Raw genomic sequence first — 12,915 nt, forward strand, 5'->3', positions numbered from 1 at the left:
ATCATACGCGAAACACACAAGTCATGTCGCACAGAGTTACGAGGCACTGCTGGGACATTAATGATTTGCCACTTAATCGTCTGTCCACAGTTTCAAAATAAAAAAATGATCAGAATCGATCGCAGCAGAATCAGAAATCTTTCTTAATTCCACACATTCTTGCTCCCGGTCAATACCAGGAGCCTATACATTACCCACAATGCAGCTAGAGCGCCAACAGTTTGGATGTTGAAGCGGCTAATGTAGCCTGGTAAGGTCTGGTAAGTTCACTTCTTTCTGACTCCAAACCCTCAAGATTTCTTTTATCTTGTAGTCTTCAGAACAAAACTGGCATTGACTCGAGTGACATCACTCAAGGCAATCTATCAGATTAGTGCACAGCTCCCTCTGGAGACAAAGGCCTTTATACCACACGTGTCACGTCTGCAGTAGGCCTAGTAGCTTCCTCCCCCAGGGTATTGCTATTTATTAAACATCACACCTCAAACTTCACATCAGTTTACATGTATTACATAAAAGAAACACACTCAGGAAACACACTCAGGAACTCACACTGTAGGAGAGAGGCGCAGACATAAACAGACAAAGTCAGTACTCAGATAAAATTATTTGAAATTGAACAGAACTATTCTGTAATCAATTTAACACAAAGCTGTCACACCACTGAGCCTCACACACACACACACACACACACACACACCTGAAGTCCTACATACATATAAGAGGAATATGACCGTTGTGTTAATGGTGGGACCAGTGACTTGTGATGGGAGCCAGTTCATGGGCTGCTGTGAATAATAAAAAAAATCGCATGCGAGGAGTCGCCTGGAAATAATGTCTCCTCGCTGATAGGTTGTTCGGCCACACCGCGCCACACTTGCGCATGGATTGGCCTACTGCTCTTTTTTCTCCCAGTTTCTCATTGGCTTTTGGCTCACCGACAGTTCCCTGCCATCATTTGCCCGTGCACTTTTCAATGAATATTGTATGTGCACTCTGGATTTTTTTTTTTTCTTTTGGAGAGAGGGGGGGCTGATCATTTGAATCCGCGCGTCGCGACGAGGAAGGCACCCTGGATGAGCAGCAGCGCACCAGATGATGGCATTTCTCCCAGCAGAGACCGCGGCAGCTGCTCCTCTTCTCCCAGGACCGTGTCCCTCCGAAATTAGATAAGAGAGAAGAGCCAGAGGGAGAGTGTTTTACGCGGGGAAGATGTTCTGCGCGAAGCTGAAGGAGCTGAAGATCGCAGGAGAGTGTCCTTTCTCCAGCAGCGCCAAAAATAATCATGAGCTCGGAGACTTTGAGGAGCGCTCGGCGGATTTGCTGCCTATTTCTAAGGACGTGCACGGAAAATCAGGTGAGGATCTACCTCAGCAGAAGAGCAGCAGAGCCAAAGTTAACCTGCATACACTTGGGGAGAGCATCCGCAAATTGGCATGTCCTGAGGTGAGTTAAAAAAAAAAAATAAAAAAAAATAAAACATGTTTACGCATTAATATTCAGCTCATGCAACTAAAAAAATGCAATTGCTGGCGTCGCACGTTTTCCTCCATTCCTCTTTATCCACTTGAGGTACTAGATACGGTAATCCTGTGTTTCTATGTTTCATCTGTAATTGAAGCTTTGCCAGACGGTGACCTTTAACTCGCTCAACACTTCTGTCATACAGTTTCAAAGGCTGCACACTGCCCTGCAAGGAATGATGAGACTATCAGATCAAATCAGGGACTCTGAAAGGTAACACGTGTCTGTGTGTTTGTGTGTTTTCATACAGCTGCAACCCAGGCATCAATAACAACCACTCTGCTCCTCCTAGACTGTTACAAATAGACTACAATTACAGGCCCTCAGTGCCACTGTCTGCATCCCAAAAACAATCATGATGTAACAGATGTTGCAGCCTCATCCGGAGCCTTGAACATCCCTCAAAGATGTCTTTTCCCACCCTCGCCATACACTGATGATTATGATGATGATGGTGACAACAATGTGGTGTGGTGTAGACTCACGCTGCTATGGATACCCGGACATTCTGCAAAAAAAACAAAAAAACAGCAGACGATGAGACAGCCTCCATGCTTTTCTCAGAGTGATCACAGTCCGATGCAGAGCTAAGAAAGTATAATAATCGTTTAATCATTTCAGCTGTTTTTCAAGCGGAAATTGCCAAACATTCGCTGGTTGCTGTCTCAAGACGGTGGGAATTTGCTGCAAACAAAACAAGACATTGGAAGACTTGGCACTCAGGCTTCCAATGGCTTGTTTTACACCTTTTTCGAGGCAAAATACTCAGTTCATTCAGGAAATTATTTGGAGATTAACCGAGAATGAAGATAACAGTTGCAGCTGCCTTAGTCCGAGTTGTTTCTGTGAAAATGTGGCCCACTGAGCTGTGGTTGATGTGGCTGACTTTGATGCGTGTCTTCACAGTCCAATGATCTGCTGTACGGACCATCAGGGTTGCAGTGACAAACCAGAGCATTTAGTGGAAATGATGAACATGTACTCAGCCAAAACAGGTAATGTCATATCTGAAGCTCAAAATATGAAGCATTTCCACTTTCAAAAAGTCTGGTGTTGTGGGATTTAGTGGCATCTAGTGGTGAGGCTACAGCTTGAAACCAACAAAATACCCCTCGCGTCATCGTTCCCCATGATGGCCACTGAAAGGAGTGAAAAACGTGATGGTTCTCTCTTGAGTCAGTGGTTGTTTACAGCGCAGTAGTCAGGAAAAAAAATAACCCAACCAACAATTTCCAGCCATGTGTGTGACAACAATAAAAAACATCTTTTTTTATAGGAAACCTTGACAAATTCCAGTTGAGTTTGTTGTGACAATAATTTTTTTTCTTCTTCTTCTTTTTTTTTTTTTCTGACAGGGAGTCTGCACATGTCCTGCTTCCCTTGTGGCAACCAAAACAGTTATTTGAGACCAAAACATGATCTTTTCCTAGACCTAACCAAGTGGTGTTTGTACCTAACCAGTGTCACAACATAAAATTTAAAATTCAACATAAATAAATGTAAAGTTTACAGAAACGTATCCTTCCAACGTTTATTCTGGCACCTGAACTGTGGTTTGTCTTTTCTTGGCTACGCTAGATACATGTCTGACTCCATGAAGGACCCGCTCCCTCTGTAGATATAAAAGACCCATTCCATTGTAACAAAGACAGTTTTTTTTTTCCATCAGGTGATTATACACAAATAAAAACAATTATTAAAGCAGGGGTTGGTAAGACTGTAGAAACCAGCAAAAGCTGAGGAAAATCTAATGGAAGGTTTCCAATTGGAAAAATCACATCACAAAAGCTCCACAGCACCAGAGTTACTCCAGGTTTGTGCATTATGCTAACATGAGCTGCAGAAGGAAGCTATTGCTGCCACCGCAGCTGTGCTTCTTTTCTGCTCCTAAATCCCACTCAATCCAACACACTGGACCTTTAAAAAAAAAAAAAGTGTATTTTGGGTTTCACATCTTCACCTGTTTCCCCTCATGTATCCGACAGCAATCCAGATGGAAGCCGTGAGAGTGGCTCTTGGCGAGGAGCTCTTCAACATGTGTTATGAGGAGGACGGACACATTTTGAGAGTGGTGGGGGGAGCCCTCCACGACTTCCTCAACAGCTTCAACGTCTTGTTGAAACAGAGCAGCCCGCTGCCCAACCCGGACAGAGAGGATTGTGTAAACGAACCGTCGGTGCTGTGCTTAGACAAGGATCTGGGTCTGCTTACTGTCTATTTCTTCAATCCCCGCCCAACCACTGAGCTCTTCTTCCCCGGAGTCATCAAAGCTGCTGCCCGTCTGCTGTATCACACCACTGTGGATGTGTTGATGGACCCCCCCGGTGCTAAAGACTGCATCTTGCAGTCCAGCCCGCAGCCCAGTCTGCTGTACACAGTTGTAGTTAAGGATGCTAAAAATCTGAGCCCCAGTCCGCTGCGGGCGACCTCAGCTGGGACTCTTCCTACCTCGCTGTTCTCCACCATCTTCCCTTTCCATCTGATCCTGGACCAGGACTTGGTCCTGGTACAAATAGGACACGGGCTCAGGAAGAGACTGACCAGGAAGGATGGACTGAGGCGGCCCGCCCACTTCCAGGAACACTTCTGTATAGTTTCCCCTCAGATCAAATGCACCTTTCAAGGTATTCTGACCATGCTGAACACGCAGTTTATCATCCGGATCAAGCATGGCGCCTGCACCACAGATAACACAGGGAAGGTACGTTGACGTATCTAACTTGAAAAGTGACGTCACCGCCTAATGAGGCGGAAAAGGTCTTCCAGTCATGGTATAAAATCGAGTAAGACAGAGAGAGAGAAAAAAATCCAGCTGCTTATAAGCAGTCGAGCTTATTAGTGGTGGACTCGGGTGCACTTGGCTTGAGGTGGAGATCAACATTATACCCCCAGCGGAGATCAGAAGCAAATGTCAAACCATTTCATCCATCAAAGGCACAGCCACGCTTGTGCTATTTATGTGAGGGTGCACCGCAATCGGTCGCCATGACAAGAGAAAAAAAAAGTATCAGTGAGTAAACACAGCAGTGGTAAAATGACTAATGACATTCAGCCAGAGATGCCTCCACTCAGGCTTCTAATGGTAGTGTTACCGTTAGCAGCCTGCGAGTCCAATTAAAACAGGCAAAAAGTGAGCTGAGAGCAAGAGTCCAAGTCTCTTTTTTCCATCTGGGCCATATGATGTATTATTCAGCTGACAAGTCCACTCTGCACAGCCATCACTAATATGTCAACAGAAGCGGCACCTTCAGCATTAATTATCGCACATTTCAAAATGATCCTTCAGCTGTATTGTGAGGCTGTAGTAAGAAAAACAAAGTATTAAAGGGATTTTAATATTTTTGAAGCTTTAGCAGTCATGGTGATGTAAATGTAATGATTGGCATGAGGATGGGAGGATATAGGATTTTATCGCAGATCGGGTTAAAATACTTGTGGGAATAACTGGGAATATCCTCCCATGAGTTACTTTAAAAACCTGTCTACCTCGACAATGTGCAGTCCTATATTGGTTGCCGGATTTCTTTTGAATTGCCTGAAGTGGGGGCGATTATCAATCCAGTCACTCAAAATTCAAGAAGTTCGTCAACATGACGGAGGGTTCAGCTCGCCCATTTTAATCCCATACAGAAAAAAAGTTTAATTGGACGTGTGCAGAAACCAAAGAAAGACAGCTCGCCATCTATCCATTATTTTTTTCAAAACTTTATTTCATCACTTGTCAGTGACAAAGTACAACACTGATACATAAACAAGGAACATGAGCATCATGACAACATACGTAGCATACAATACATGTCTCTGTAGTGTAATTATGAACATTAAATAAGGTCAACTTTAAATTGTTGACCATGTCAACCATCTTAGTTTAAGGTTAACGTTCTTATATTAGCTGTAGATACAAAGCACAGTTAAGGCCAAAGTAAAAGTAATTCATTTTGAAGGTATTTAGTGCTGAACAGGACAAAATTAAGATTTTGACCTCATGATGGTGCCTGAGTAAAAGTCATGGGAAGTTTGCCAGTTGTGGTGGCACCAAAAGTCAAAGGGGTTCCAGTGTCATTGGGTTTCATCCTCTGGGAACCATGAATGTCTGTACAAAGTGTCATGTGATCCGTCTAATAGTTGTTGGTATGATACAAATGTGGCTAGTAAAAAATGTACTCGACTTCGACGGGATAGTTAGTTTTTCCAGTTGTGCTGCTCAATTAATCAAAAATATTATCAAAATCACGTTATGGCCAGGTGCAATATCCAAATCGCGAGAGGCAAAATGTGTGACAGCCTTATAATGAAGGACTGTCACTGCAGAGTTGTCCTGGTCTGACAAATGTCCCATCATCGGCATTTTAATAGCCTATTTTCAGTGAAATTTTAAGTTCTAATGCAAAAATTATCATTCCTAATAACCGTGAATCTAATATCCATCATATTATCGGTCCGAGTAAAAGCAACAAGATTTTTATTTACCCTCTTGTGCAGCCCTATTTTCCAGTTACCATCCCAGTTTTTGGAAATATAAGCCTTCGGTCTGTGTTTACTGGTGTGGTATGACAGAAAGCTGCATACAGTCGCCCTTTCATAAATACCAAACAAATGGCAAGTCTGCGTTTCTTCATGTCAAATGTTTAACTTCCATATATGTCTTGAGACAGTTTATGTATGTATAAACTGTATATTTACAAACGTGCTGCTGCCACTGAGAGAAAAAACTGTATTTTTCTTTGTGTGACTGTGGAGGATTTACACTTCAAATAATAACTTTAACTCCAGGATATATCTAATAAAGTTATTTAAAAAAAAAAGTTATCAACTAGGACAGACTAGACAAAAACGATCTAATCTCATTATCTGATTATCCCTTCAGCTCATGGATCTCAAAGGTCAGATGATCTACGTTTCAGAGTCTGACGCCATCTTGTTCCTGGGCTCGCCATGTGTGGACAAGCTGGAGGAGCTCACAGGTCGCGGCCTCTACTTGTCAGACATCCCCATTCACAACGCGCTGCGGGACGTAGTGCTTGTGGGTGAACAAGCCAAAGCCCAGGACGGTTTGAAGAAGCGTCTGGGGAAAGCCAAGGCGGCTTTGGAGCATGCTCACCAAGCACTGGAGGAGGAGAAGAAGAGGACAGTGGACCTTCTCTTCTCCATCTTCCCTGGCACTGTGGCACAGCAGCTGTGGCAGGGCCAGACGGTCCGGGCCAAGAAGTTTGAGCGGGTTACGATGCTCTTCTCCGACATCGTGGGCTTCACGGCTGTTTGCTCACGCTGCACCCCGATGCAAGTGATCACCATGCTCAATGAGTTGTACACCAGGTTTGACCACCACTGTGGAGAGCTCGATGTTTATAAGGTAGGTTAAAGGATCAGGAGAGCACATAGTTTGGATTTTTGTTTGAAGTTGAACATTGAAGCCCATGATTAAATGAGTCCTTTTTTTTAGCCATAGCCACTGCTAAGTTAAAGGATGATAAAGTTGATCCGAAAAGGAAAATGTAGTCATTATCTACTCACACCCATGCTGATGACAAATGGAGTGAAGTTTTTGTACTTGAAAAAACATTTCTGTAGCTTCATTAAAAAAAAGACACCACTGCAGCATTCTCTTACAGCTGAAGTAAATGGGGACTTGATTTGAAATGTTAAAAAACAGCTGATATAAAACATGAAATGTCTCCATACACATCCTAAATTGATTTGAAAAGACATTATTTACCCCCTTTCGTAAAGCTAAAGCTATTAGCATGCACCTTATCTGGCAAAGTGCAAATTACATGATGCAGTACGAAGTAAAATTTACAAGAATTTTCACGCATTGAAACTAAATTCAAACCTTGTGAATGTGTTTTTCTGCTGATATATTCTTAGTTTTTAACAATTATAGTTAAAGTTAATCTCATTGAAACCTTATTTTAAAAAGATCAGAAAGTTTAAAATTTTACTGGTTTATTTGTAACGGTAAAATTGCATTTTTCTGTCAATTTGATTTTCCATAGTTGTGTTGTCATGCTAGGAGGTATGCCATATATATTGCAGAGATTGAAATAGGTGTATTAATCAATTGCTTAAAAGTTTGAGTCAAAATTATATTTATTTTATTATTCATTTTTCATCAACTGATATTCTGCAAAACTTTGAAATGCTGCCTAAAAATATTTACATCAGTGTCCCTGATGACACAGCAACTCTTGTTCTGCCTGTGGCTCAATAAAAACACCCACATTTGCCTTTTAATTTATATTTTTTCTCAGGTAAGTAATAAAAAAGAAAATATGAAAGCATTAAGAATTAAAAAAAAAAAATGAAACCTACTTCAAACAGACACTTTGTCCGTCTTATGATGACTTAATATTTGAGAACATCAGGTAGAATCACAAGGTTTATATAGTCAAATAATTTGCATCTCATGCCTTCACATATTAAACATGTTTAACAAAATCGCTATTCCCCACAAGTTCAGAAGACAGAGACTATTGCTTGACCAGCTCTCCTAGTGTCTGCCAAAGGCTGCTAATCTACAGGGAGGTTGGATAATGTAATCAAAGTGTCACCGAAGCATAACAGAGAGAGCAGCCTGTTTGACAAATATCTCGTAAAACGCTAGGAAGTCAGAGGTTTCTTCAGGACCCTGTTTCCACTCCACATGTATGGGCCTAAAAATAGTTTCACTTTGTCTCTGCCACATAGCTGCTGAGTGCTCTCCGGTCCAGATTTACACGTACGAAAGAATATGAAGAAAAAAGAGAAAAAACACTTTTTAAAAATGACGAGGGATCAAGTACTTTTACAATTTAAGTTTTATGACTCCTCCGTTGTGTCGTCTACTACAAGATGGAGAGCAAGTCAGATTGTGAAGACATTTTGATGAATACCCACTTCAAATGTCTTTTTGCTTTTTTGTCTTGACATTTTAAATAAAGTTTAATCTTTCAGGTCAAACACTGAGCACTAGCCCTGATAAGGAAACCCTTGACTCTGGGCAGGAGCACCATCAGCTTTTAAAGCCTTTCGTCTTGTCTCAGTTGACAGGTTAGAAATCATTTTAACGACCATTCAATGTATTCAGGTGGAGACCATCGGTGATGCGTACTGTGTAGCCGGTGGCTTACACAAGGAGAGCGAGACTCATGCCCTCCAAATAGCACTCATGGCCTTAAAGATGATGGAACTTTCAGACGAAGTTAGGACGCCAACTGGAGATCCAATACAGGTGAGGGTCAAGTATCACTTGTTGTAATACTCATTTTTCAACTTAATGATGAAGCCTCCAACAACACACGAGTGTTTTCATACGACAACTCTCTTTAGGTTTTTATTGACAAAGAAAAAACTCATTTACGTAGGAGTGACCCATCTCTCACAGAACAGAAGCTGTCAGTAACATGAAGTTCATCGTAAGTTTCCATCAAAGTTACGAGACATTGAAGGGTTTTGCTAGGAAAGCAGTTCTGTTTTTGACTTACCAGTCCTTCTTTTAAACTTTTGTATGACAATTCCTAGCCATAACATTATAAAGTCTTAGAATTGTCATCACACTGGAGGAATACAATAATTTTGTGTAAAGTTGTCAAGAACCAAAAGTAATACACTTAAAGAATTTAAACTGTTGACTACATAGAAATCAAAGATTAGTCTTGCCCCCCAGCAAACATAGAGCTGCATTAATACCAGAACAGATACAAGTGAACACAATTACTTGTGCAATTAATTGTGCAAATTGTAGGGGAAATTTTCCATTTGATATAAACGTGCAGCCATAAAAAGTACCTTGGTGAAAGATATTTGACTATCATGATATAACAATGCATTTTTTTCTGCCTTTTGAATATTCAGAATGTGTTTATAACAAAGGACACAACCTCAGCGTCCTCCGTGATTTGTGGCCTGGCCTGGCCACCAAAACTAAACTAATTAAAGCCACCAAAATCTATGCTTGTATTAATCTTTATTCTAGGGGTAGCAGCTGACAACACTGGAAAAAAAAGTCAGTTGATTAGACATCAAAGACACTAGCGAAGTACACAAATCAAGTGCAGTAGAAACGTCAAAGAGGTCAGCCCGCCCTGTTTTACCTTATGTCTTTAAATGTTACAGTTAGTAACATGTCCACACCAACTAAATAAGTTTGCCGATTTCACCTGCGTATCCACACAATGCAAATTAATGGCCAGTCTTCCTACGTGGAAGTCAGAATCACAGTGAGCGTCGATGTTTAGCTTCCAAACCCACTCTTGAAAACACTGCTCCATAGCGCCATGAGGGGTCAAAAACGGCACGGGGTTCCTTTAAGTTTGTCTTGACTACATTCAGGTGCACTAGCGAGTATCTACAGCAACAGGATCCTGAAAAACATTTGTTTTATTATGTGAAACCGAAAACAGCTGTGTTTATGTTTATGTTATAGTACCAAGACTACAATCATGTATGGTTGAGAAGTGGACACCGTTCATGCGCTCCAGTGATACTATTGATGAATAAAAGACAAGCAGAAGCCTGACTCCTGTTGAATGTTGCATTTTTCCCACAGATGCGTATCGGCCTCCACACCGGTTCAGTGCTGGCTGGTGTCGTCGGGGTGAGGATGCCACGCTACTGCCTTTTTGGGAACAATGTCACGCTGGCCAACAAGTTTGAATCCTGCAGTCAACCAAGAAAAATCAACATCAGCCCGACAACCCACAGGTGAGGTGAACACAGCCAGTGAAGGTTACTTCTTTTACTGAAAGACACGAAAGCAAGTAAATGTCAACCACATGAAATCACAGTTGTTAAGTTTTAATGAGCCATTACTGTATACGGTGTTATTTCCAGCAGTGATTATTGCAGAGAAAAAGATGTGCTCTCGACAGGAAACTTGACTTTCAGACGAGCGCTGTGTTTCCTCTCGTGTCAAATAATTTGCCACATTGTTTTTAGATTCATGCTTTATTTGCGCGCTCTTTGTCTCAGATTGCTGAAGGATCGCCCAGAGTTTGTCTTCGTTCCCAGGAGCAGACAGGAGCTTCCGGCCAACTTCCCAGAGGACATCCCTGGTGTTTGTTACTTTTTGGAGGCCCCCTTCAAAACTTCAAAACTGACTCTGAAATGAAGTCAAGCTGCCGTGGAGCCCGAGTAACACATAAGATCGGAGGAAACATAAATGTATCCAGTGAACACAGTGCGAACACCTTGTATAGTTTGGTTTGGGTTGTTTAGATATTGATGATATTGTCTTTCAGTCAAACTCTCACAGCTGTTCAATCACAGCGCTGTCAACATGAGTCTCGTCTCTGTACAATTATCCATTTGTACAACTGTAGCTTTTTCTCTGCAAATTTATTTGATACAAAAACTGTCTTTCTGTCCAAAGACTCATCAGAGATCCATACTTACATTCACTGTCAATCAGAGGTTTCAAGACTGTTTTGTTGAAACATTCATCACAACTAGTCAATACTAGCTTCCTGCTTCTTGTGAAGACATTTGAATATATCATCATGATGTCGATATGATGCTGAAATACATTTTGGATGTTGATCCTGAAGAGTGGTTCATTTCCATAAATATCTGTCTGGTACGCTGACATCTGTCCAAACTGGTACCTGCTAAAGCACCTTGGCCTGTTGGTATGACTGAGGAGATCAAAACTGAACTGGCTTTGTGTGTTTCAGTTTAGATCATGTGACAAAGATTTTGGAAAAGCTGAAACAAATGATTAAGATTTCAGAGAGCAGATTCAGGTGCCTTATAGGAAGTACACAGGCAGGATTACAGATGTTGAGACTTTCCCAAAAAATGTGTTTAGTTATATTTACTTTGCTTTTTTCTATTTAGATGTGGTGGGACATAAAATGATTTCTTCCGGAGGTTTGTGGCTCCAACGCAGTATATATTTGTAATAACATGTAACTTAGACTTCCATTTATTAGACATTAAGCATTCCAAGATTACATTTTCCTAATATGAGTAATGTAAATGTATTTTTTACTTTTTTTCCACTGTACACATGTTTATACTTTATTTATTACATTGGTTTTGTTGCACTTCTTTCCTATACAGCAGGAATATGACACAACAAGAATATAATGAATGTTCTGCCATCACTCATAATAACGTGCTTTTATCATTAATGTAATGTTATTAAAGCACAATAAACAGTGACATTAACAGACTGAAGTGACTGACTCTACAGTGTATAGAATATATTATTCGGTATAAAGGACTTGCAGTGTTTAGGCTATTGACACAACCATCATGGTATGATATGATATTAAATTATGAACAGTAACTAAGTAAATTTGCTCAAATTAGACTCCATATTTGTTCAATTATTTTTTGGTTTACCACACTTTGCTGTAGAATTTTCTTTACAAAGGCTATATTCCAGAGGTAATATTGTACTTAATACTTACCTGGCAGCTATAGTTACTAGTTACTTTGGAGATTAAGTTTTCACATAAAAAACTTATGATCAGGTTGCCCTGATATATTATTAGTGATTAAACAGCCAATAAGGAATATAAAGCTAACTTTTGACCCGCCAAATCATTAGATTGTTACTTACATGTTTAAGCATAGCTAACAGCAATGAAATAATAAATGGGCCTATTTATTGTACATATAAAGTCTTTATGTATATGCCTAATGAAAACTGGATACTACATTCAACCAATACTTCTGTTTTATATATATATATATATTTTTAAAAGGGTTAAGAAGTAAAACATAGTTTTACAGTATGTCATTGCTTGATGGAATGTAACCAAGTACATTTATGGAAGTACTATATTTTAGTAAAAATGTTTGATATTTCTATTATTTTGTATTTTTACTTTCACCCAAATACTCTTTACTTTCTAGCTACTTTGCAGATTACATGCTGCATTACATGAGCCAAATTAGTGCATTTTTAGATTAATTTATTTTTATCAGCTAGTGAGTAAATTGATAAATATAGCTGATTGCTGGCCAGGCTGAAAATTGATAGACCAGTATACAGTATATATAAGTACAGGTATATTTATAAATATGAATATATGTATAATTTACTTTTATTTGTACATTTGATTGTAAAATACATTTATTGCCAGAATATTATTTTTAATGCTTACTTATTTACTAACTACTACTTAATATACTATAAGCGTTTGCACAGGTACTAAACATGTGGGTGACTCACTTGTTAGTAATGTTCCACTTTTAATTTTAACTTCACTTTAACTCAAACTTGACCCTTTAGTTCAATCTTCTTATAACACCGGTTATGGTGCTTTTATTGCACCGCCACTATACTGATGGGAAAATGTTTTCTTTTGCTTTTGCAGTTATTTGCTAATTAAGTTCATATATGTGTTACAGTAAGTAGATGATATCAGTTGTAAAGTTCTGGGCGTAAAACATGATGAGAAATGG

At 40.0% G+C, this 12,915-nt stretch overlaps 1 protein-coding gene across 1 annotated transcript; it reads left to right on the forward strand.

The window, feature by feature from the left end:
- The first annotated feature begins 491 nt into the window (after positions 1-491).
- gucy1a1 (guanylate cyclase 1 soluble subunit alpha 1) lies at positions 492-11,668 on the forward strand. Its single transcript, XM_037099616.1, has 8 exons — positions 492-1,446; positions 1,670-1,737; positions 2,431-2,519; positions 3,510-4,225; positions 6,392-6,877; positions 8,591-8,734; positions 10,052-10,206; positions 10,474-11,668. Exons 1-8 carry the CDS (start codon positions 1,213-1,215, stop codon positions 10,610-10,612), a joined length of 2,031 nt encoding a protein of 676 aa, XP_036955511.1. The 5' UTR covers positions 492-1,212; the 3' UTR covers positions 10,613-11,668.
- Positions 11,669-12,915: the final 1,247 nt, after the last annotated feature.

The sequence above is a fragment of the Acanthopagrus latus genome, chromosome 1 (assembly GCF_904848185.1).
Source record: "Acanthopagrus latus isolate v.2019 chromosome 1, fAcaLat1.1, whole genome shotgun sequence".
In the NCBI taxonomy this organism is placed as follows: Eukaryota; Metazoa; Chordata; class Actinopteri; order Spariformes; family Sparidae; genus Acanthopagrus; species Acanthopagrus latus.

Bases quoted from the DNA above. Each gene is read 5' to 3' on its own strand.
- gucy1a1 (XM_037099616.1), top strand. From the start codon at position 1,213: ATGTTCTGCGCGAAGCTGAAGGAGCTGAAGATCGCAGGAGAGTGTCCT. The intron at 1,447-1,669 runs GTGAGTTAAAAA...TCTGTCATACAG, and splicing joins GCAAATTGGCATGTCCTGAG to TTTCAAAGGCTGCACACTGC. The intron at 2,520-3,509 runs GTAATGTCATAT...TGTATCCGACAG, and splicing joins CATGTACTCAGCCAAAACAG to CAATCCAGATGGAAGCCGTG.